The sequence below is a fragment of the Empidonax traillii genome, unplaced genomic scaffold, assembly GCF_003031625.1.
Source record: "Empidonax traillii isolate 1590-97213 ecotype Southwest subspecies unplaced genomic scaffold, ASM303162v1 scaffold1123:size177737, whole genome shotgun sequence".
NCBI lineage: Eukaryota > Metazoa > Chordata > Aves > Passeriformes > Tyrannidae > Empidonax > Empidonax traillii.
Genome location: NW_020956316.1, coordinates 139547 through 164227, shown reverse-complemented (window position 1 = coordinate 164227; position 24681 = coordinate 139547). Strand labels below are relative to the sequence as shown.

General features: G+C 46.6%; 1 protein-coding gene across 1 annotated transcript in view; it reads right to left on the bottom strand.

The window, feature by feature from the left end:
• Positions 1–24681, bottom strand: part of PNPLA7 (patatin like phospholipase domain containing 7) — a gene marked incomplete at its 3' end in the record, with an annotated part of 67249 nt that overhangs the window by 11671 nt on the left and 30897 nt on the right. Inside the window, exons 17-20 of the mRNA XM_027905105.1 lie at positions 24408–24613; positions 18570–18701; positions 17042–17165; positions 3873–3986 (exon numbers count right to left, since the gene is read on the bottom strand). Coding sequence (XP_027760906.1) covers positions 3873–3986; positions 17042–17165; positions 18570–18701; positions 24408–24613 — 576 coding nt within the window. The remainder of the gene's footprint in view (positions 1–3872; positions 3987–17041; positions 17166–18569; positions 18702–24407; positions 24614–24681) is intronic.

The following is a 24681-nucleotide window of genomic DNA, read 5'->3' as shown; positions in this document are numbered from 1 at the left end:
GATGCCACGTCCGGAGCGAATCAAGGTTTAGACGCTTCCCTGAGCAGCCAGACGATGAAGATTTGGCTTGTGCAGACTGAGCAGGATCTGGAAGTCAACATCTGTCATTTCTGGGCACACACTCTGGAATTTTGGCTGTTATCTATACCTGAGATCAGACTCCCCATCCTCACCCACCTGCTTCAGCCCTCGGAATAACCTGGGCTCCAGTGGGGCCCATGGAAGGTCCCAGCAGAGCAGAATTCTGTCCCAAAGCAGCTGGTCAGGAGGGGAGACAAAACAGAGGACAAGCACATGGAGCTTCCCTCCCTGCCATTTTTCCAGACTGTCCATCACAGCTCAAGGAACTGGAATCACTGCCTGGACTAACAGAGCATGACTTCCCTCATTTCACACTGTTGTTCTTGGCCAGCACCACCCACGTCCTACAGTTTCCTTGCCCATCAGGTAATATTTTCTTACAGTGCATTCCAGGGTTGGAACCCTCTCTGGATCCCCTACAAACACAGCATGGCTGGGGGAAAGGCTGCAGGGTGAAGTGCATCCACCAAATCCTACAATTAAAAGGGTTCTTCACCCTTGACAAGAAACAGGGTAACTGAGAAGGGAGCTCAAGCCCAGGAACTGCCCAGTTCTTGGCTGTTAATTTACACACCATTCAGGCTCTGTGGGATCTGCCAAGAGGATCACAAAAAACCCCAGTTATCCCTGGCGTGTCATTCCTCTAAGAGGGACACTCAGAGGACAAGCACCAATGTTTGACTATTATCCAGCAGGTGAGACTCATAACTGACCCTCCCCAGGCAGTGGAGGAGCATGGAGGGTTTCACAGAGGCAGACTGGCTGTTTTTCCTCCCTAAAAGGTGGTTTTCTCCTCTGCAGAGGACCAGGAGGGAAATCCTCCACCACAGTGCTGCATCACCAGCCAGCTCCTGCTACCCAGTCAGTTATTTCAGAACTATTGCACCTGCTATCCCTTCATTACTTTATTACTTCTGGTTGAATGGGGAAAACAACATCATAAACCTGTGTATAAATCACTCCACCAGAATAACAGCTGTGAAAATAGGACAGAGAGAATTCATTTGGCCCATCCTTCTGCTCTGCACTAAGCATCTCTTCAATGATCATTTTAAGAGAGGTTATAAAAACAAGTAACCATCTTTTAGTCTTTCCAGGGAGCAGAATCAGCTTTTTCTCACCACCCAACTGCTGCCCTTTCAGTTCAGTCCCAGTTCCAGTATCATGAGCAGCTTCTGCCCTTTCTAGCAGAAGACAACTTTACACATCTGAAAATAGCTCCCACATCTTCCCCTAACCTTCCCCAGGCTTTTTTTGTCTTTCTAGGGCAGTATTTCCACCCAGCACTCAGCAGCCTTTCTGTCCTCCAAGACCCCTCCTTTGCTCTGCCTTCAAAGGTGCTGCCAAAGCTTTTCCAGCATCAGGGAGAATGTCAGGGTTTCTTCCCTCCAAAAAGCCTTTCATGAACAGAGTTTATTTTTTTTGCACCTGCCTGACACTGTGCTGGCATGGGCAGCTTTTGATTCTCCAATGCCTGGATTCTTTTTCTCAGGAACAGCCACCCAGTCCCTGTCCCCTGGATGCAATTCAGGAGTTTTCAGCTCAAACATTTCTCTCCAGTAAAACCCTTTAAAAGTTGACTCTCTATGTTCTACTTACCTCCAAACTTTCTAACCTGTTGTGGAATGAGATGAGCTTTAAGGTCCCTTCCACCCCAAACCAAGGCACAAGGACTCTGAAATCTTATACAAATATTGTATTTCAAGTTCCTAAGACAATCTGAAGGCATTAACTGCACAGATCACCTACATACAGTCTATCTTATGCTCCTCTTTCTATTTCTAGTGCTGGTTCTAAAATAACCCCACAGGAAAAAAAAAAAAAATCTAAGTTCTCACATTTTTTGTACCAGTTTAACATCTACTTAGAATTTGGAGACCTCAAACAGCAGCACGAATGTGTTTCTCTAACAACCTTTTTTGCAACACAGTTCCTTAAAATATCTATTTTAGCATTTCTGTTTCATTGCAACTAATTAGCCACCCTATATGCAAGTCTAGAGAAAAACTAATTCCATCCTGAAAAAGGTCAGGAATTCGAGGCTGTGTTCTTCAGACACAGGGAGACATTTGAATTCTCTTACAAATAAATGTTTTGATTTGTACTATAAATGTAACACTCAAGCTCAACTTGAACTGCAAAGCAAAGAGATTCACAGCTCCACAGAGATCACTCTTCAGAGGGGAAAACAACTCTGCCAGCTGGCAGAATAGGAAGGGGGAAGAGAGAGAAAAGAGACACTGAAATAAATTCTTGCCCCAGATAAAAAGGCAGAATTAGAACCCAACCTTTGTGCAGAGCAGCCTTCAAGGCACTGCTCAGTGTTTGGGCCAGGTTGGAGCAACCTGGGCTAGTGGAAGGTGTCTATGCCCATGGCAGAGGTGGAATGAGATGAGGTTTAAGGTCCCTTCCAACCAAACCCACCATCCTGCTAATTTACAGTCTCCATGTTTATTATTAACACTGAAATCCCCCCCTGTGCAAGCAGGAAGGTGGGGTTAAATTCTCCCTGGCTCCTTTCCTCCCTTCTGGATCAGTCCCAAGGAGAGGGAGAGTTGAAAGGGCCATCCCAGAGAGGAGGTCACACTGTCCTACCCAGTGTGGGGGTAGTTCTGTGCAGGGGTGACACCTGCTCCCAGTTCACCAGCTGGGCAGGAAACCTCTGACATTAAACAGAGAGGAATGGACTCAGAGGACTGTTCAGGTGAACTCCAGGGACCAGAACTGCCTTAACAGCCCCCAAGAGAAGGTCAGAAACACTGAAGCAAAAACGATTCTTACAGGGAAACCAGGAAAATTATTTTTCATTGACATAACTCCTGAACACCTGATGAAACTCAAAATGATGAAATTATCCTGGCAATAACACAGACAAAAACCCCAAACTTTTGGTAACCTGAAAATGCATGAACGCAGGCTTTATATTATACAGTTAAAAAATAATTTTAAAAGTTATTATAGGTCCTAGGAAAGCAAAAGAATGCAAGTATTTTAATTAGGTTTGTTATTCTTGTAGGGGGGTATGTGTTTTTTATGAAATCTAGTAAAAAAAGTCTATGTCTTAAAGACAGTAGAAAGAAAAATCCGAAATAATTTGAAGTAACAGCATTAAAGAATTGCCTCTAAGGCCAGTGCAATGATTTAGTGCTTAGTTTAATGTCCCTGATGCACTTAAGGACCAAAGAATTAAATTTCAAGTCCGTCAGTCTCCAGATTTGCAGGGGAGAGGTATAATGTCAAATGAATTAAAGGAGATGGATGAGTTGATGGATTCAAAGGGAGCAATCACAGTCTTTACGACACAGACAGCTCTGGCAGTTGCAGAACGAGGATTGACAGCCTAAAAATGGCAGGAAGAGGGAAACCAACCCCCAAATATCAAAGCTCTGGAGATAAAGGTACACAGAAACAAGTGCTGACCTGGAGCCCCAGTGGGGAGGATGAACCAGCAACAACAATTTAAAGTGATTGCAGGAGTCAAACTTCCATTTCCTCTCAGCAGCACAGAGTGGTTTCCACTCTGCTAAACATGCACATCCTGCATTTAAGCAGAAGTTCTTCCAGAGAGCCAAGCCAGCCCTGCAATAAAAGCTGCTCCAGTTGATCAGGAGACAGAGGAGGGAAAGCTGGTGGGAGTCTGGGCTGGCTCCGCTCCGGCAGCCGAGGAGAACGCAGCGTTTGCTCAGCACGCATCAGTCAAGCGGCAAACCCAGAGGAGTCTGTGCTAAGGGGGAGTTTGAGCCTCTCAGGCATCTTTGAGACAGACAGAGCAATACTTTTAATGCTCTTACCTGGGGGAATTTGCGTTTGATGGATATCAGGGCTCCCTCCGGCAGCTTGGCCAGCTCGGAATCCCGGACAGCGTGCACCGTGGTGGCTCTGGGCTGGTGGGTCAGGGCCTCCACCTGCAAGGGCACAGCCAAAGCATTACCAACAGCACTACCAACTCACAGCAGGCTGCAGAAATCAAATGTCAGCGTGAGGAGACCGAACCATCCCCAGGAACCGTTCGCTCCGCTCGCACACAGAGCCCTGTTCGCCCCACGACCTGCCCCGGGCAAATTCACCCCAAAGCTCTCAGGAGAGCCCTCTGCCATGGGACAGCTGCAGTTTCTCCACAGATCCAGAACCCCCAGCCCCAGAGAGATGGTATTACAAGGGAAAGTTTGGTGTGAGCTCTGGCAGCGTCTCCAGAGGCACCGAGTAAGCTCAGCACCACAACAAGGCTGAGCTCCTCATCCACCAGTGGGGATGGTGATGAAGCCATCCAAGAGCCAGGAACACCCCCCTTCTCTGCTGCTCACTCTTGCCTCAGCACCACCCTGAAATACCTCCATTTTCCCCCTGGAGGCTGAATTCCAACAACCTTGAAATAATCAACACTTCCTAAAAATTAAACAGAGGGGTGAGACCAGACTGAAAGGGCTCAGAGCAACCTGGGCCAGTGGAAGGTGTCCCTGCCGTGGGTTGGAATGAGGTGAGATTTAAGGTCCCTTCCAACCCAAACCAGTCTGGCATTCTAGGGGCAAATCAGCACATTTTGGCCAGAAGTGAGTGTTGCTTTTCCATTAGTTTTTATTTTTTTTTACACATACATGTGCACCTGGGATGTGTTAAACAGGGATCCCAGAATGGTTCAGGCTGGAAGGAACCATTGGAGAGCATTCCAGACCCAGCTCCCTGCTCAAGCTCCTGGAGCAGTCACAGACTGTGCCCAGACAGGTTTTGTGCATCTCCAGTGCTACCTGCTCAGTGCCCAGTTATTTCACCCAGAAAAATTTCTTTTATAGAGAGCAGAAGTTTGAATAAGATGGTGACACAATGAGAATTATTAACAGGATGCTCTCCTTTATGGGGAAAACTTGGGTTCAAAAAGCAAAATGCAGCTGCCCCCCTCCCAGAGCCCCAGACCTGCCACTGCCTCTTGTGTTGGTTGGAAATGCAGAAATCCAGTTCCCTGGGGAAATATCTTCCCATGGCTCGTGAGTTTTCCTGCCAGGAGAGATGGAGTCACGGGGAGCTCAGGCCTGAGCTACAACATTTAATTGCTGAGGAACAGCCTGGTGCTCTGTTTTGGGAGTTCTGGCAGCAGGCAATGTTTACTGGGCTTAAAATCCATAGATCAGCCATTTCAAAAAATAAATGGTTGTCACTGTAGTAGCTGTAATTACTGAGGTTAAAACACAAACAGAAAAATCCCTCCCCAACTACAATTCACAGGCACTTCGAATCCAAGTCAACATGACTTTGCATTTTTAATTTTCCAGTAGAAAAAAGACAAATAATTTATCAGCTTAAAGCTGTTTAAAGGTTGTTTAGGGGTTAGGGGTGGTGGTGGTTTTATTTCTTTGATTGATTTGGTTGGTTTTGGTTTGTTGTTTTGTTTTTTTTTTTTTCCAGAATTTCCTCCAAAGCTTATGTTGGCACCAAATTCCTACACAAGCAATTAATTCCTTACAGAACTAAGGGCTCAGACATACAAAATGAACACTGTGTATAATAACATAACAATAAAATAATATAATAGTAATATAATAATGTAATAAGACCTTGTGCAAGGGCTGAGCTGGGCAGGTGCCCAGGTTTCCTCTGCTGTTCCCAGTACAAACCCAATTTCAAACATGCAACTCTGTGACCCCAATTCCACCCCAAGTGCCTTTTTGGAAGGCTCAAAACAGACAATCCAGCCAACCAGAACATCTAGAGCTCAAAACCTTGCCATTAGTCCAGAAAGCTGAGATGAACCTGCCAATATGAACTTGAATTTCTCCAGCACCGACTGCTCTGCACAGAAAACTGCACATTTAAAGCACCTCCTTTTTTGCAAGCCCCAGCCTTTGTTTTTTTAGCTCAGGTGCCAGGGATGTTTTGTTGTGTCATCACATTTTAAACTAATTATATAGAAGAGGGAGGGAAAAAAAAATCATCTTTGTACAGACATTTATGCAGAAACAAACCCCCTTCAGGTTCCCCAAAGGGTTGTAGAAGATCTTCTGTTTCATCTCTCTCTCCCCTATTACCAGCTTTTTATGGCAGTTTTTTGGCTCTGTAATTTACCTTCCTGCTCCTGAAAGCAGGTTAAGAGTTTCAGCTGTGAAAATAAAACCTTTCCTCCCAGCCAGGCACCACCTGAGCGAGTTTAATTTGTACCAGGCAAGAAAAAACACTCAAAGTGCCCGACATCCTTCGCCACAATTTCTGTGATTTATGAGTGCATAAAATTAACTGTGCTCCAAGGGGCTCCCAGGCCCTTCAGAAAAGATGAAATTTGTAAATTTGGAGAAGAGGGAATTAAAGTTTAACCTTAAGCACAGCCTCGGGGGAGGGTTTTTATCCTCCAAACTGTAACTTTGTCTTTTCCACAGAGCAGAGGCCACACAGAGACCTTTTCCAAACCTCCTTCCCACAGAGCCACTCAAAGCTCCAGAGCAAGTGGCATTTGCAGCACCACTCGTGCTCTGGACCCCTGCAATTGCTGGGAATTTGCTGGATGCCATTCCCAAGTAATTACAGAAAGTGGATCTTGTACTATTCTTATACAGAGGTACTATGTGAGTCTTTGATATTTTTATTGAAATACACCCCAATATTCCAGCATGGAAAATATCTGGGTCCCAGGCACTTGCACAGTAAGAAATTCAAACTGTGCTCTCCTCTTTATTGTTATCATCTCAGCTCCCAGTCTCTGAATTTATTAATTATCCCAATTATCTATTTAATAATTACCCCAGAGAGTTTGTGGCTCCCTGGAAGTGTCCAAGGGCAGGTTGGACGGGGCTTGGAACAACCTGGGCTAGTGGAAGGTGTCCCTGCCCATGGCAGGGGGGTATTTGGGAGGAGCTTTAAGGTCCCTTCCAACCCAAACCATTCCACAATTCCATGCTCTGATAAAATACTTCCTCTTCCCTGGAAATCCAAGGGCTCTCATGTGCCATTTGGACCATCTGTAGGATTATTCTCAACCTTCACTGCATTCTCCCCTCTTCACACCCTGTGGTTTAGAGCCTTCTTTGCACTGGTTTTACATTTCCTGCACAAATCCAATTGGTGTTCGACTATTCTCACCTTTTTTGGAGATCAAAACCATGTTAACATTGACTCAAAGTTCTCCCTCTGAAAATGATACTTTTCTACCTTGTATTTATTCTCAATATCCCATTTGAGGTGTCAACTATTCAGAGACTTTTATTCTTGCTTAGGAAAAAAAAAGTTTCATGTAACATGACTATTTAAAATCATTTCAGTCTTAAGTCACATTTGAATCCTTGGGCTCCTCTGCCCAGTGATCAAGTTTTCTTGTTTTTCCAGCTTTGTAAATAGCATAATACTCAGAGATCTGGCTTGAACTTTAATAAGAATAAAATCCACTTATGATCAGAAGCTCAACCCCCATAAAATTATTTCCCGGATCATAAAAAGAGCAATTTAACATTCTGATCACCCACCACAGCTGCAGCAAACACCACAAAACCACCTCCACAACAACATTCATAAACAAATGTCTGAAGAAACAGCACCATTATCTTCCAGATCTTATTTAACCTGACTGGGGAGAGCATTTATTTATATATTTGGTTTCATAATCACCCAAGGCTCTCTTTTGAGCTCCTTCCCAGACTACCATTAACAACACTCATCCCTGCCAGCCCAAACTCAGCCACAGCATTTGCTCCGTGCAAAGGGGAGCCAGTGACTCTCTCCCACTTCTTCTCAAGCTCAAGCCAACAGGATCACTTTTGCTCCAGGCAGTTGTACTGCTCTGCTCTTCTCATTTAACCTCCACTCCCCCTCCTCAGTTACAAGCCTTAAACTCGTCCCACCTCACTGCCCATTCTGGGGCTTCCCTTCCCGCTGTTCCTCCTCCCTCCCTCACCCAGTGCTGAGTGCTGAACCCACCACCCCTTCTGCTCCCCCTGCCACCTTGTTTGAGTCATAAAACTCAGCAGATCTCCATTACAGGGCTGTTCCCACTGGGAAATCCATCCCTCTGCCCCCCTGCTGGGCTCTATTTCAGCAGCCCTACACAAATGTTCCGTGTTCCATTCACTGCTCCGTCATCTCCAAGGTTGAGCCTTCGGCCCCACATTCACAGAGGCAGCAAGACCCCTCTCTGCCTCCATCCCACCCTCAGGAATCTGTCATCCATCACTGCCCTGGCTTCCATTCCCTCCAGTTCGAGGGCATTGCACAGGAAGCAACGTCCCAAATGCTGGGACAGTTTGAATCAGGGAGCACAGAACAATTTCCCCCCCAAAAAAACCTCTACAAATAGACCTCTGCTGTTTGCACTGCTTCAATTAATTCTGACAGGTTGGGATTCTGAGCAACCTGGTCTAGTGGAAGGTGTCCCTGCTCGTGGCAGGAGGTGGAACTGGATGAGCTTTAAGGTCCCTTCCCACCCAAACCAGTCTGGAATTCCAGGATTCTCACACCTTCTCTTAGTTCAGTATTAAATAGTGACAAAACCAGGTTTGCTGCCTCCATCCTGTACAAGGCACATGATTCACAATCCTGGCTTACGAGTTCTTCCCAAAGAAAAAGTGTTACTGTAAATCTTCCAAAGGGAGGGGAAAAGCAATTTATATTCTCGTGACCTCCTCTGACTTCATTTCCAACACTCATTCCTGACAGTTCTTACAGCTTTCCAAGTTACAGTTGGAAAGTAAAAACCGGCAAGTGGCATATTCTGCAAGTTGGTCTAATTACTCAAAATTCCTTTCTGAGCTACATCCAACAAACCCTTTGAATATTTGCCTTTGTGTGCACAGCCTGAGTGAAACACAGCCCTTCTCCTGCTCAGCCTCCAGCACCTCTGAGACCTCATGGAGGGCTCAAACCAGATCTGCTGGCACGAAAACCTCGCTTCTTGGTGCAAATTCAGCCTCCCTTGAACAAACTGTTGGGTGACTTCTTTACCAGTAAAATGCAAATTCTTTCCAAATAGTTTCCCGTGCAGATTATCTCTTTCCAAGAGAGTTTTCAATCATGTCCAGTGCACAAGGAGACACGTCTGGTCTGAATGAGCAGCACAAGTCAAGAGGGCCATGTTTGCAGTCACAGGTCTGTTCTCCCTGACCTCAGCCAGGGGCACATTTACACCCAGGGCTCTTCCTGTGCATCCCCATCCATTCTGCAGTACACTGCCTTCAGTCTCTCTTCACAGTGGTTTCTATTCCAACCAAGGATCTGTCATCCTCTCACACATCATGTTTCCTCCTCTCATATCAATTTTTCCTTGCTGCCAGCTCGCAAAAAGCAGCAATTGTTCCTCACCAAGGTAACTCTCATTTTGGCCCTTGTGCTGACACCAGCGAAAGCATCAGTGACAAGATGACTCTGGAAGCAGGTAGAACCCCAAGGATTATTAAATTATTTAGCTTAAACTCTTCGCTTTCCAAACCCTCCTTCATGACAGCCACAGTCACTGGCTGGTAATTAGCCTGACACTTGTATTTTCTTCTCTTCAGCACAAGCTCAGCTTCCAGCAGATGCTTCCAGCATCTATGGAGGGGGCATGGACTGTCCTGTGCAGGGGCAGCACTTGGGGCAGACCCTCCCCAGCACGACTGGGTGTCACTGGGGGTGCACAGACACCCATCCACCTCTGAAAAGACAGTGGACTCAGAGCTCCATCTGCCAAAAGTGCCTCCTCACTCCCTCCTCACACAACGTCCACCCTGGAAGGACCAGCACAGAGGGACACCCAGGGGTGACAGGGTGTGCAGATGCACCAGAGGGGGGATGGGAAGAAGAAACATCAACACTGACATCTGCTGATGGTTCAGGAGGCTCAAGAGAAGGGGCAGGTGACACATCAGCTGCACAGGTGAGACACCTGTACCTCAAGGGCCACCAACACCTGCCCTGCAGGAGCAGACACAGAACAGCCACGCGTTCTCACAGCAGTGTTTGCCAGACAAGGGCAGGAGCTGCTGCTGCGACTGAAGACAGTGATGTAACATCATCAATGTTACATGGAGGGCAACCAAACACAAGGTGCAACACTGTTTTTTCCAGGTTTAAATGCCCTGCTCTCAGACCCCCCCCCTTCAGCCCAGTGGCACCCACAGCAGCACAGGATGCTCCTCTCATCAGTGTCTCCTCCGGCCACGAGGAAGGACCCGAAACACCAACTTGTTTGTACCAGGAAAGGACAAAGGAGGAGACACTGCTGGAAGCAATGAATGAGTGGGAAGAACAACCAGACAAGCTGCAAATCGATGCTATTTGTGGGAGCAGTGCCAGCGGATGAACTCAGTACACCATGTACTCTTCAGAGTTGTTCTAACAACCACCTCCTGCAATCCTTCCTGTGCCAAGTTAACCCCGTGACTGAGGACACCCAGCCCTTCTGCTGTGTGCAGAGAAGGATCCAAACCTCCCTCTCATTTCTTTATAGATATATATATTAAAAAACTCATGAAAGACTTTCAGACACACATTCACACACGTAAGTCATGCTTGGTGTATCTTTATGTGGTTCTGTGCAAGTGCCATCTAAAATATATGTAAAATTAAAGAAGACTGAGCTTGCTGCCCTTTGTAATTAAGGCAGATGGAGTCCTGCTACAGGTACTCCCAAAAGGACTGAGCCTGCACTTTGTAGCAGTGCAATGACAGTCCTGTTGCAGCAGTGACGTCATTAAGGGACAGAGAAGAGAAAGATTAAAGCAGGGAAGGGAACTGATAACAGTCTGACCTCCTGCATTTAAGTTTCACTCCTTGTATTTCCATATGGCTGTAGAAAAGAGGGCAGTTCCATGCATGTTTTGCGCCCCTAATCCAACATTAGAGCCAAAACACCACCAAAAGCCATGTCAAAAGTCACCTGAGGGGCACACACAAAACACACACCAGAGCCATCACGTTTATCCCCGGGGTTTGAAGAGGATCTGGAAGTGCAGAGCCCGACCCTCCCCAGCTCCCCCTTCCTGTCAGGGAGTTGCAGAGCCAGAAGGTCCCCCCTGAGCCTCCTTTTCTCCAGGCTGAGCCCCCCCAGCTCCCTCAGCTGCTCCTGCTGCTCCAGAGCCTTTCCCAGCTCCGTTCCCTTCTCTGGACTCACTGCACTCCAGGCATTCTGATGAGGATGACAAGGATCACACTTCTCCCTCTCTCTGGGAGAGAGGAAGGAGCAAGAGGCAAGGGAAGTAAAAAACTGTCCCTGTGGGGGATCAGGTGCATCAAGAATTAGTTGCTATCTGGCCACCAGCACGTTATCACAAGGGAGTTCAGCTGGAAGCAGGAGGGAGGCACAAAATACCTTAAGGAGTGATAGTCCAGTGCATGAAATCACCTGCCTGAAACCCAGCAGGTCACAATTTCTGTCACTATCTGTCATCAAAGTTCCTAATACTCTCTACAAAGGATGTGGCCAAGGAGATAAAGCACTCTGCAGTGCTATCTGAGGCAGCTACAAAGCCAACTGATTTACCCACACAACATGAACACCAGATAATTTAATGCCAGATCCTGTCAAAGCTGTGCTGTGGTTTTCCCAGCCAGAACTGTTCCACAACAATTTGGAGTTCTGAGCAGTCTCATCAGCTGTTTAGAACTTGAGGCAAATAAAGATAAGAGAGGAACCGTTGCGGGTAAAAGAATAAATTATTGTAAAGAATCTGAAAAGTAGATAGAAGTCAGAAGTCTTCACTCAGTGAAGATGCTTGTAGGAAACCAAGGTCCATTTGGATGGCTCAGCTCAGTGGTTTAAATTCAGCCAAAACCACTCTCACAATGGGTTTGGAAATCAGGACACTGAGCTTCTCATCTCAGTCTCACACTAATCCAGCTGTGCAAATGTGAACTCCTTCCTCTGGCCTTCCCCTGCCTCCCCTTTGGGGCTGTTTGTGGTTTGGGTTGGGTTTTGGTTGATCAGGAGTTTCACTGGATGGTTTGGGTGTTTTGGGCTTTGTTTTTGTTGGTTGCTTTAATTACAATTTCACACCTGAGACACTGCTAGGGGAATAATTTTTAGTAATGTATTACCAAGACAGAAGGTGAAAGGTGAAAAGAAACCCTCCCCTTCCAGGGCCGTGTCTCCCAGCTCTGTTCCTGAACCTCATCCACCTGCAATTCCCAGAGCTCTGGGCTGTGCACAGGGAGCCGGAGGTGACACCAACCTGAATTCACCTGAAATAGTTTTGCAATAACTTACAGCTTTAGCAAATGAAGTAGACATGGCTTGACTAAGTTACAGAAATGCAAGTAATTGGCAAAAAAAAAAAAAAAATCAAAAAAGGCAAAAGCAAAGCAGCCTTAATGTGGAGGGTGCAGTGACATTCAGCTTTGGGGCTGCCTGATAACATTAATACTGATAAAGAACAAAAGCCTGACAAGTGTAATCCTGATACTTTCCTTTGTGTGATTCCTTTGAGGATTACTCAGCAATTAAAGATTTCGAACAGTGCTACATTTCAAAAGGACAGTGTTCCAATCCCCTAAGGAAATCATCATAAGCCATTTACAGATTCTTCTTGGGTTTCAACTTATTAGAGAGAAAAAAAAGCTGTGGACATTTAGCTGTCTTAATTGGATGAGCAGCTTAACATCTGAAAATATTTTAAATATCTGTTATTTCTAGAATGTTAGGCATGATTTCCTCTCCAGCAGGACCAGTGTGAGCTGCATTGGCAGCTGAGGGCTCCTTTTCTGCACTTTATCACTCATGCTGCCCTGTGCTACAAGAAAGTGTCAGTGAACAAAGGCCTTTCTGCACTTATTTTGCTACTTCATTACCCAAAAGGGACTGGGTATAGTTCTACTAATAAGAGGGACATTCTGGTTATTAAAGAGAAACGGGAAGTATCTTGAATTAATCAAACCATCACTGCCATTTTCCCCCCTCAGCAGGTATTTTTGGAAGCTGAGTGGTTTCTGGTGAGACACTGCAGACAGGGAGGTGCTCACCAGCCAGCCCAGCTCTACAGCACCCAAGAGCCCAGCTTGGAAAATCCTGGGAGTTCAGAGCTCTTGCTGAGGCCCCTGAGAACTGCCTGGCATTGAGTCATCCCACCAACAGCACAGCCACTCCCCAGAACTCAGTTTGGACAAAGCACTGGCTTGCATAAAAAGCTCACTGCACAGAAGGTTCCATCACCTGCAGGTATTTAAGGGTACAAATAACTCTAATTCAGCAGGAGATTATTATGGTTCTGTTGGGTTTGCTCCCTTCTCCTCACCCACTGCTGTCCCTCCAACAAGGCTAAAAGCAAAACAACACCCACCTCAACAGAGGCCTGGAGTTGTGACCCTGTGTTGGAACAACCTACAAACCACTGAATAACCCCCCAGTGCCAGCAGCAGTGCCAGGGGCAACACTGAGTGTCAGAGCCTGGGCCTGTTCACCTGCTGTCAACAGGAATAAAAAAAATAAATGAGTGAAAAGGAATCCTCCTCCTCCTCAGACAACAAACGAGATCAAGAGAGCAAGGGTAAAAACTACAATTTCCAGCAGTTAACCAAGATCAGAAGTAAAGCAGCAACACCCAGAAAAGAAAGGAGAGACTGAGAGAAGCATTTTAAACAAGTCACTTAGTGAAGAGAAGCCCTTTCACTTTATCAACACACAGTGGGCTTCTCTGAACTCCTCTGGGGTCACCTGGGCATGGCAGAAGTTAACTAAAAGAGAAGCCAAGAATGGTTTCATAAAATTCACATTTCCACATTTTTCCACAAATGCATCTGTAGCAACAACAGCACCAAATTAAAAGATTCCCCCCCCAAAAGGGGTCAAATCATAGTCTCTAGAAAGCAGGACTTCTGTCAGCTGTATTTAAGCAGGGAGGGAATTGTTGAACAGATTCAGCACTGTCATTTAAAAATTACTTGGAGATTTTTCAATCAAGTTTTTGCTTGATTGGACCAGACAGAGTGACTGGAGTCAACCATCAACAGGGCCATTCGTCCAAAAATGCTCCCAGGGAGTCAGGATCCTCTTCCCCTGACATAACTGTTCTCATCCCCCTCAGCTCTCCAAGGAACTTCACAGGGAATGCAAACCTCAGTCTCTGATCTGTTCCTCTCCCCCCCTGAATCAACAGACCTCAGGAACAGATGCCACTGAGTCAGTACAAGGAACAAAACCAGTCGAGCCCCAGGGTTAGTCGCTGTAGTGCAGGCACATGCTGGAAAATTATCACCTCGTCTGAAACCCTTCATCTCTCAGGGCTTTGCTTCCCAAAGAAACGGCAGAGCCTCTTCTCTTATGCAAATGCCACGTGGCATTTGGAACGTTCTGACACAAAGGAGGGAAACAAAAGTACAAAGCACACAAACCAAAAATCAACCAGGAGACTCCTGTCTGTTGGCAGTGCCCACAATTAGGGATGACATGGGAAGGACTTGCAGGGGTTCAGGGAGGAACAAGCCAAAGTTGACCAAAGTACCAATTACCAACAGCAACTGCTGATTTCGTTCCCTGGCAGTACCTGGAACCCTCCAATTATGTTAATCTCAGAGAGGGGAGAAAAAAAAACAAAACAAAACAAAACAAACCAGCCCTACAGCAGGTTTTTAAAGGTTTATAGCAGATTCTGCAGAAGGGGATAAACACATCTTTTTTAAAATGAAAAATACCATTTCCCTAATGCCCTGTGCAAAGGATGGCTGCATTAATCCTGGCAATCTCCTCACGTCCTCCCCCATGTTTTCCAAAGGCAGCCAGAGCACCGAGGCTCGTTCAGCAAATGGCACCGTGAGTCAGTGGGGCTGGAGCTGTGGGAAGGAAGGAGATGACGCCGTCCATGGAGGCACAAAAGTCTTCAATATGATTCATGTCACAACATGGATCCAAACAAGTGACTTCTGGTGCAGACACAAACTGAAAGGGTATTTCTGGGTCCGTGCCGAGGGACTCAGCAGCAAACACAGCACGTTACAACAGCAAACACATCCCAGTCCATCCAAATCCACCTCCTCCTTCCTCAGCAGAAAAACAGTTGGGCCAGCGTGGAATTTATGCCAAATCCAGCAGCAGTCCTTGCACAGGGAGGTGAAGGTCAGACCATGTCATGGAATCCCAGACTGGAACACCTTCCACTATCCCTGGCCTTGGACACTCCCAGGGCTGGGGCAGCCACAGCTTCTCTGGGCAACCTGTGCCAGGTTCCCCCCACCCTCTGAGCACCGTATGCTCCACTGTCACTCAAAACTACTTCCAGAAAGTAGAACAGCTCTGTTTTTAACCTGGAGCTCTGCAAGACTCCAGGAGCTTGACAGTGAAGCTGCAGATCACCAGGGGCGAAGGAAAAGCAGGGGAAGGAGCAGGAAAATGCCTGTATTGTGTCAAAACTGACAAACCCCTGTTCCCACACTGAAAGGCCTCATACCAGCATGATTAGTCACAAACGATCACAGCTTTTATTCCTGTCACACCGTGTCATTTTACCTTTAATGAGATATCAAAAAAAAAAAAAAAAAATTTGTGAGTGTTCCTAGAGCGTTCCAGAATGGACCTGCTCCTCCAAACATGATCCCAAGCCAACCTAACCCCTCAGCCAGAGCAGCACTGAGCTTGGGAAGAGATCCTTAAGTACTGTCCACAGAGAACTCAACAAATATTGTGCGACCACCAGCCCAACTCACCTCTGTCTTGTGGTGGGACCATCACCAGAACTGCCTCATGTTCTCTCTACAGTCCCTTCCCAATGACAGGCAATTTATTTGAAGTTATTACACAGGTGAAAACGAGCTGTGAACACACAGTGAACAGCTACAGAAACTTCACCCTCCTCACAATAAAAGTTTTTACTTCTCTCACGAAAAGTCAGATATTAGGTCAGCTCCCAGTCCCTCAGTACCCCAGACCTTTGTCACAAACATTTTATGATACAGACACTGTCAGAGACAAGCAGGTGTCCCCTGCTGATGGTGTTTTCCTGCCACAGAGAGAGTCTTATATCACAGACACAGCCCATGAGCAGGGAAAGAAGGAAAGAGAACCTCTTACACCAGTGGGAAACACCCAACTCCTGGATGCTGCCACTTTCAAAACCATCTCCTTCTGCAATCAGCATAGTCTTGGATCAGCTCTCTAATGTGAAATAGCCTTGGATTCCTCCTTCTCTTTCGTTTCTACAGAAAAGAAGTTCTTACCATAGAACTAATCCCAATTCTTGTGTTTTCTGGCTTCAGAGCTATGCTAATTCTGGCTATAAACAGATACATATTCAGTATTTAGTTTTCAACTCAAAAGGTAAAAAAAAAAGGCCTGAACAACAATCTCAGAACTTCAGAAACCTTCTGGTTTTAAATATAACAATCAAACAAGCCACACATATTTGTGATCTCAGACTCCTATTTCTGTTCTTAACTAGGTTTAAGAAACAAAAAAATGAACATAGAGAAATTCAACGTGGATAAATACCACAGTTTTGAAATCAACAGTTGCTTCAATAACTATAATAATTACACACTCCCTGAAAAACCTGACTAAGCTTTGAAGTCAGCTCTGCCAACCCTGAAGAGGTTGGACCAGACACTTCCAGGGGGGCTCAGCCAGCCTGAATCTTCCCGTGGCACTACATTTATCCAAATCCCCATTTAGAGCACATTCCTGCAATTCTCCCTGACCTGTTCTCACAGGCTGCACATCTTTCACTGGGAAAGAAAATAACCCACAGCACAGAGGAGCCTTGGGCAGGGCCCTGGGGTCTATGGGGCTTATAGGGCCCAGGGAGCCTATGGGACATACAGGGCATATGTGGCCTGTGGGGATCACATGGCCTACTGGTTTGGTTATGACTTTTTTTTTTTTGTTTTCTCTTCCTTTTCAAACCAAGTCCAATATCTACATCCATTAATTATCACATAAAGTTTCCAGGTAGAAGGGATTTTCCGCGTTTTGAGTTTGTGGAAGCCCTTAATAAGATTACTAACAGATCGGAGCAGGGCTGTGTTTGTCGAGTGTGGAGTCAATACCAATTTCCCAGCTGAGCAGTTCAGCTGTGACCCTCCCTCTTACCACTCCAATCAAGTCCCCTCGGCCGTATTCCCCAGTCAGGTGCTTTTTCCCATCTTCCATCCGTATGACGGAGCGAAGGCGCCCGTTCAACACGATGTAGGTGCAGTCAGACTTGTCCCCCTGCCTGCAGAAAGGATCAATAACCAGGATTAGTGAAGCATCTCCGCTCAGCAAATGCACTTGGAGCCTTTGAATAAGCTGATTTTCCCTACCTGGCTCAGAGGACACAGGACAGGGTTTAACTGAGACAAAATAAATAAGCAAACAAGAACCGGAACAGGCACCTGTTAAAAGGTGCCCTGGAAATATGTTTAATGTTTAAATGTGCAGGCTGTGCACAACTGCTTGAGGACAAGGCAAAGGAGAACAGCTTTAAACTCAAACAGAGTTTAGATTGGATATTGGGAATAAATTGTTCCCTGTGAGGGTGGGCAGGCCCTGGCACAGGTTGCCCAGAGAAGCTGTGGCTGCCCCATCCCTGGAAGTGTCCAAGGCCAGGTTGGACGGGGCTTGGAGCAACCTGGGCTGGTGGAAGGTGTCAGGGGGGTTGGATCTGGATAATCCTTAAGGACCCTTCCACCCCAAACCATTCTGTGATTCCATGACAGGTCTGGAAGTGGATGACCAGGGTGCACATGGGGGGACAACACTGCTGGTTGCACAGGAGTTTACTCCCACTGCAAGACCAGTGTGGATGTGCAGAGAAATCGTGCAGGTCAGAGAGAAAACTCCCAAGTGGCTCCAGATTTGGATTCCTTTTGGTGCACACACCAGGAAGCTTTTGCTATCCTGAGCTGGCAGGATTAGGGGCTGTGTTTGGAATGCTGATTTCCAGCATGTGGATGGAATGCCACACTTCTGGTGGTGCAGCTAAAACTAAGGAAGGAATTCTGAAAGGTTTTAATAGGATATTGACAGCTGTGAATGCTTTGATGCACAGAGTAATCCAGAACTTCCATTAGCCTTGCTGCTGCAGGTACAATAATAAAAATTACAATTACAATTACACAGATCAAGGCCTAAATTAGACTGTTATTCTCCCACCACTGCAGCAACCACGTAACAGCTCAATTGCATCCTAGTACAGATCCATAAAACTACGTTTTCCCAAGGTAACTTTTGCTCCTTAAACACAAATTTCCTGTTTTCAATTTACTACAGAATAAGCCTAACTGAATTACCTTTGAGTTTTGCTGTTTATTTTAGAGAGGCTGAAAAACTCCTTGTGCAATAGATGTTCATGCTCTTACAACTGTCTGTGTCTTAATCAGTTATGTCACTTAAAAAGCTTGCCAAGACAACAGAAAGGATGAGGAATAGTATGAAATAATTTAGTAACACCTGGAGACAAGAGACTGAAGCAATGCTGAAGGTACTGCAGAAAGAAAATTATCTTAAAATAGGCAGATAACACCTGATGGAACGGTTGATAAACATAGTCCAACGGGTTTCTCATCCTAGACATCAGCAAGGGAGCACAGCTCATTAACCAGGAAAAATTCAAACACACAATTCATCCACATCTCACCTGTAAACAGCCCGTCCAGCCTCCACCTCCATCCAGTCCAGGGCAAAGTCAATCTGCCTGACAAAGGGGGACATTCTCTTCACAACCGTGTGGGCCACCCCAAGGACCACACTGGGCTGCTCCCGCATGATCCTGGAGGGAGAAGGAAAGGGTTATTGCAGTGCTTCCCCAAAACAGGAACAGGTGCACACAGGTACCACCCCCCAGTGCAGCTGGGCACTCACACTGGCAGCAATTCCAAAATTACCCACAGGCACAACTCCACTGCTGCCATCACAGCAGGGATTCTCTGACTGCTGTCCAGCCCAATTCCCTTCTCCAAGTGCAGTGGGAGGGATGGAGCCATGTGATGTCCCCAGGATGATCCCTCCCTGCCCTCCTGCACCTCTCAGTCTCTCACACGTGCTCCCAGTTTCCCCCAGATATCAGAGCAGAATCTCTTTATATGCCAAGTCTGATGCTCTTAAAAATAAAAGGCCTGCTCTGAATTTCAAATGTTCCCTTTTCCCTGTTGCAAACACCACAAAGAACTGAAACACCTTCTAATAAAGCTCCTGATCTTCACACCGAATCTTTTGAGTCATGCCTAAAAGTCTCTAGTAATAAAGATATCATATAATTCAATACTTTCCCCAAACTGAAAAACTTTGAGAAGGTTCTGCCAGGATAAGTGCAAACTTCACACTGACTGTGAGGCCCAGGGGAAATCACTCTCACAGACACCTGGGAACTGCTCAGGAAAGTCTCATTTCTCGTTCTTTTTAAGCTAAAGATCACTGCATCCTGTCACTGTGAGTGAGCACTGCAATTCCTCCTGAATCATTCCACAGGATCACACACAGAGGTCAGGCTGTTCTTCTACCTGTTTAGGGCTACTTATCTTCCCTGTTCCTGCACAGCATCAAGAGCAGTTGATGACAGATCACTAAAACATAGCTATTTCACAACAGACAGGATGATTCACAAAAAAGGAGGTGTGTGCCTGCACAAATTGCACACACAGATGAGGGAGCTCTGTGAAACCCCTCATGGACAGAAACAAAAGGGGAAACAATGATAAATCACACAATCACAGAATGGCCTGGGTTGGAAGGGCCAAAGATCATCTCACTTCACCCTCTGCCATGGGCAGGGACACCTTCCACTAGCCCAGGTTGCTCCAAGCCCCGTCCAACCTGGTCTTGGACACTTCCAGGGATCCAGGGGCAGCCACAGCTTCTCTGGGCAACCTGTGCCAGGGCCTGCCCACCCTCACAGGGAAGGATTTCTCCCCAACATCCCATCTAACCCTGCCTTCTGGCAGTGGGAAGCCATTCCCCCTTGTCCTCTCCCTCCAGGCCACTGTAAATAGACTCTCCCTCTTTCCTGTTGGCTCCTTCAGGCACTGGAAGGCCTCAATCAGGTCACCCCAAAGCTTCTCTCCAGGCTGAGCAATCCCAGCTCTCCCAGCCTTTCCTCCCAGCAGAGCTGCTCCATCCTCTGATCCTCTTGGTGCCTCCTCTGGACTCTCTGCAGCAGCTCCATGTCCTTGCTGTGCTGTTCCCAGGGCTGGAGCAGCTCTGCAGGGGGGTCTCACCTGAGGGGGCAGAATCCCCCCTGTCCTGCTGCCCACGCTGGGGGATCAGCCCAGGGCACGGGGGGTTTCTGGGCTGGGTCATGTTCAGCCTCTGCCCCACCAGCCCCTCCAAGTCCTTCCCCCAGGGCTGCTCCATCTGCTCATCCCCAGCCTGGATTGATCCTGGGGGTTGTCCTGACCCAGGGGCAGCACCAGCACTTGGCCTTGTTGAACCTCATGAGGCTATTTTGTTAAGTTTTCTGCATCCGTGTTCCTCTTACAAGGAAGATGCCAGATTGCCACAACAAAACCTACTGAGGAGACCCTCACGAGGGAGCTCTCGCTGAGCACAAATCATGCCAGCTTCATATCCACCCTCACACCCTTAAACCACCCAGGAGGGGTGGAAGGAACACTGTCAGTCTTTGCAAGGAACTGGACTGATTGCAGTTCCTTGTGGACCACTGGAACCTGGCAGGATCAGAGAAAGTGCAAGTAGAGCTCCCTAATCCAAGACTGTGACAGCAAAAGCAGACTCACCAGGAGCTCTGCACTGCCTGGGTGTGGCACAGAAGCTGCCCTGCAGTTTCTAAACCATCAGTTGCCTCCTTCATCAGTCCCTTTGCTGCAGCTGGCAGGGGCTGTGGGTCAGTGCAGCACACAGGGAGCTTTCATGGACACCTGCTCTCCTCCCTCTGGGCCTCCAATTACTACTTTTCACAGGAATGAAGCCTGTAATTTCTTCAGCCAAAATCCCTGAGAGGTAGAGATCCTCAGGCACAGATCCCTGTTCCATACTGAGCTCATCACACTCGCATGTGCTACGAGGTAAATTAAACTGAACACCACCTCTTACAGTTGGCACTCTTGGAAATCCAGCCAGCAAACGGCATTACCCAAAAGCAGGACAGCTTTTCTCTCCTGACCCTCTTCTCTTGCCCTGATTTTTCCAAGCCTTCCGACCATCTCCTGCCCGAGATACCTACAGACACACGGAAAACACTCAGCCCTATCCCCCCTTTTCAGCTCGTTGAAAAGTTAAGTAAAGCCCCTAAAAGCTCCTGAATGGTTTAGCTCATTGGTTTTACTCCACTTGCTTATTTAGCCCTCAAAGTCTCCTCCCACACAGGCTGTCTGCTGTCGTCAATAAAAAGCCATTTACTCTTTCCCTCCCTCAGGATATGTATCTTAATACTTAATGCATTCAAGATGTAAACTACTAACAGGCTGCTTTTATTTCCACCTGGAGCTCTCTGCCATCTCCCTCAGTTCTCTACAAGAGAATTAGGACAGAAGGTAAAACCCACCCTTATGAAGGAGAAGAGGAAAGCAGATTTTTTTTTTTCCCTCATTATCAGCCAGGTTTCCTTCCTCTCACTGTGCTCTTCTGCTTGGCACATGCCTGGCACCGAGACAATCAAAATCCAACTCGTTTCTGAAGGGACCCTGAGGATTCTTTATTAGAAAGCTCACCAAAAACAGCAGTGAAAGGGCTGAACCAGTTTCTATGAAAGCCTGGGACAGCTCTGCAGATAGAACTGTGCCTGTGGCTGCCATCTGATCCTCAGCTCGGCTGGCAGGGCCAAACGAAAAGCAAAGTGCTCTGGCAAGTGCTTCTCTGCTTCTCTGGCAGGTGCTCAGGATCAGGGCTCTACTCACACTCTGCAGCACAGACACTTATTGAGTCACGGCAGCACCAAGGAAAAGTGCCCCCCAAGTGCCAGTGGAAAGGATTTAATCTGTTGTCCAACATCCAATGCGAAATTCTACACCCCGGGCTCCCTCCATTACTGAGCTCTTTGCCTGATGGCAACTCTTGACCATGTGCTTTCTGCTTCACCCTGTCATTAATTATTGAGGAAAAGCACAAAGTGCTCCCAGACAGTGAAAAAGGAAATAATTCACAGGAAAGGAAGAATGGAATTTTGGAGAATAATGGAGATTCTTGGCAAATTTCTTCTAATCTGTAACTTAAAGTAAATATAAACAAATTTAAAAAAAAAAATAACTCCTGTGAGATTCCAAGCAAAGGAGAAAGCCAGACTTTGTGGGGCTATGAGCACAGAATCTGGCATAAAAGTGGAAAATAAAACTTCTATCCTGTTTTATCAACAGGTGTTTCTTTCTCAGAGGGTTCAAAGCCAAAATGAACCAACCTGATGCTTTTCAAAGCCTTTCTCCAATGACACCTAAATGTGGGCACAGGAGTCAGAAGTGCCATAAAGTATCTGGGGTTCAGGACAAATTGTGAAGATGAAACACTGGAATATCAAAGAGCTTGTAAAATGCAGAGAACAGGCAACAGACCTGAAAGGAGGGGAAAAAAAAATATTTGGAAAGACCCCAAAAATGATGAAGAGGGCATGCTCTGATGGGGTCTTGAGCACTGACTGGTGAGGGGTTAAGGGAAGCAAAAAGATGGAATAAACAAGAAATAACTCCGTTCTTGAGAGAGAAAACTCAGGAAAATGAGCTTCAGCAAAGGAGAGAAATAACCCAGCCCTGAATATCAAAACAAACAAAAGAAACAGAGGAGGAAAAGGTGGAATCTGCCCGTTTGGCTGGGACAAAATAATGAAATTTCAAGTCAGGAACAAGTAGGAAAACAACAGCAGCAAAAGACAGACAGAAAAAGCAGGCATTTAGAAGAATAGGCTGATATTGCATGGAATGGCACAAGTGGGAAACATCCATCAGAAATTAGGCCACAGAGATGACATCCACCCCACAGACTGGGAAAAACGCAGCTCCAAGCACATGCTGAGCACAGCACGTTCATTCCACAGTAACAGCCTCTTGCCTGAGGTGGGAAAACCAAAATCCCACAGTAAGATTCTGGGGTAGAGTTGATTAGGAATATAAACAACCAGAATTATTTAAGAAGCGAGAAGTATGTAGGAATATACAACATAACAGTGGCCTAGAAAAGACAACCACCCCAAAAAGTCCTATATATAACTCAGGACTGATGGCACATTCCAGCAGAAGCTGAAAAAGAAGTTTAGAGAAGGAAATAGAAGTATTTAGGGCAAATTGTGCATGTGAAATAATAGCAGCTCAAAACAATAGGAACATGGAATAAATCAAGGGTTTTAATCATTATTATTGGCAACAAGGCTAACCACAGTCATCATATTGAGCTTTTAATTAAGAAATACCTATACCCCCCATTAAGTATTGAGTTCCAAAGTTATGTGCTACTTCCAAGGTCCAGGAAGGAACCTGTCTTGCACTGGGGCATTCCTGTTTGATCTGTTCTATTAGTGAGCATTGAAACCCCACAATTACACCCAGACCAACCACTCACAACGCACCCAACAGCCTGGGCTGTGTTAGGGAATAAAACTGGGGAAGTTTTCCAGCAAAAAGAAATAATGAATCCAAGAGAAATGGCCTGACAAAGCAGCACTTAACCCAGCAAAGCCCAGGCTCTGGCCAGACCCTCTTACTTGGATTAGGAAGTATATGAATCTTGGGTCATAATTCCCACCCTAACAGGTAAGACCTTGAACAAAGGAGATGTCACCATTTAATATTCCCATGTTCTCCTCCTGCTGGAGATAAAGCCACCTGACAGATGGATGAACCCCTCCTGTAAGCTGTGTGGTTTGCTGGGGGATGTGCTGTAGCAGCACCACCCCCCACACACACACCCCACTCACAGTCAGAATCATGGAATCATCCAGATTGGAAAAGACCTCCAAGATGAACTGAAGATTGACTGAATACCTCCATGCCCCTTAAACCACATCACAAAGTGCCACATCTACACCTTTTTGGAACACTTCAAGGGATGGGGACTCCACCCCTGCCCTGACCAGCCCGTGTCAGTGCCCAACTACCCTTTCCATAAAGAAATATTCCCTAATACGCAACCTGAACCTCCCCTGGCACAGCTTGAGGCCGTTCCACCTCTTCCTGTCCCTGTTCCCTGGGAGCAGAGCCCGAACCCCCCCCCGGCTCCCCCCTCCTGTCAGGGATTGCAGAGCCAGAAGGTCCCCCCTGAGCCTCCTTTTCTCCAGGCTGAGACCCCCAAGCTCTCTCAGCTGCTCCTGCTGCTCCAGCCCCTTCCCAGCTCCCTTCCCTTCCCTGCACATGCTCCAGCCCCTCAGTGTCTCTCCCATCATGAGGAGCCCAGAACTGCCCCCAGGATTTGAGATTTGGCCTCACCAGTGCTCAGCACGGGGAGGGGGCAGTCACTGCCCTGCTTTTCATTCAAAAGGGTCATAAAAAATTAATTAAAAAGAAAAAAAATCAATACACGTTTTAATGGCAGAACTCACTCATAGAAATGGGACTTGGAAATGGACAGGAAGCTGCAGTCTCTGTTGGCTTTGATGGTGAAGATCAGTGGCTCCCCAGTGAGCACGGCGAGCTGGCCCACGAGCTCCCCGGGGTGGGTTATGAAGAGACAAGTGTCCTCCTCAGAGTCAATCTTCCTCTGGTACACATGAAGCATCCCCGAGACCACAAAGCAAACATTAACATCCTGCAGCAAATGGAAAAAAAAAAAAAAAAAAAAAAAAAAAAAAAAAAAAAAAAAAAAAAAAAAAAAAA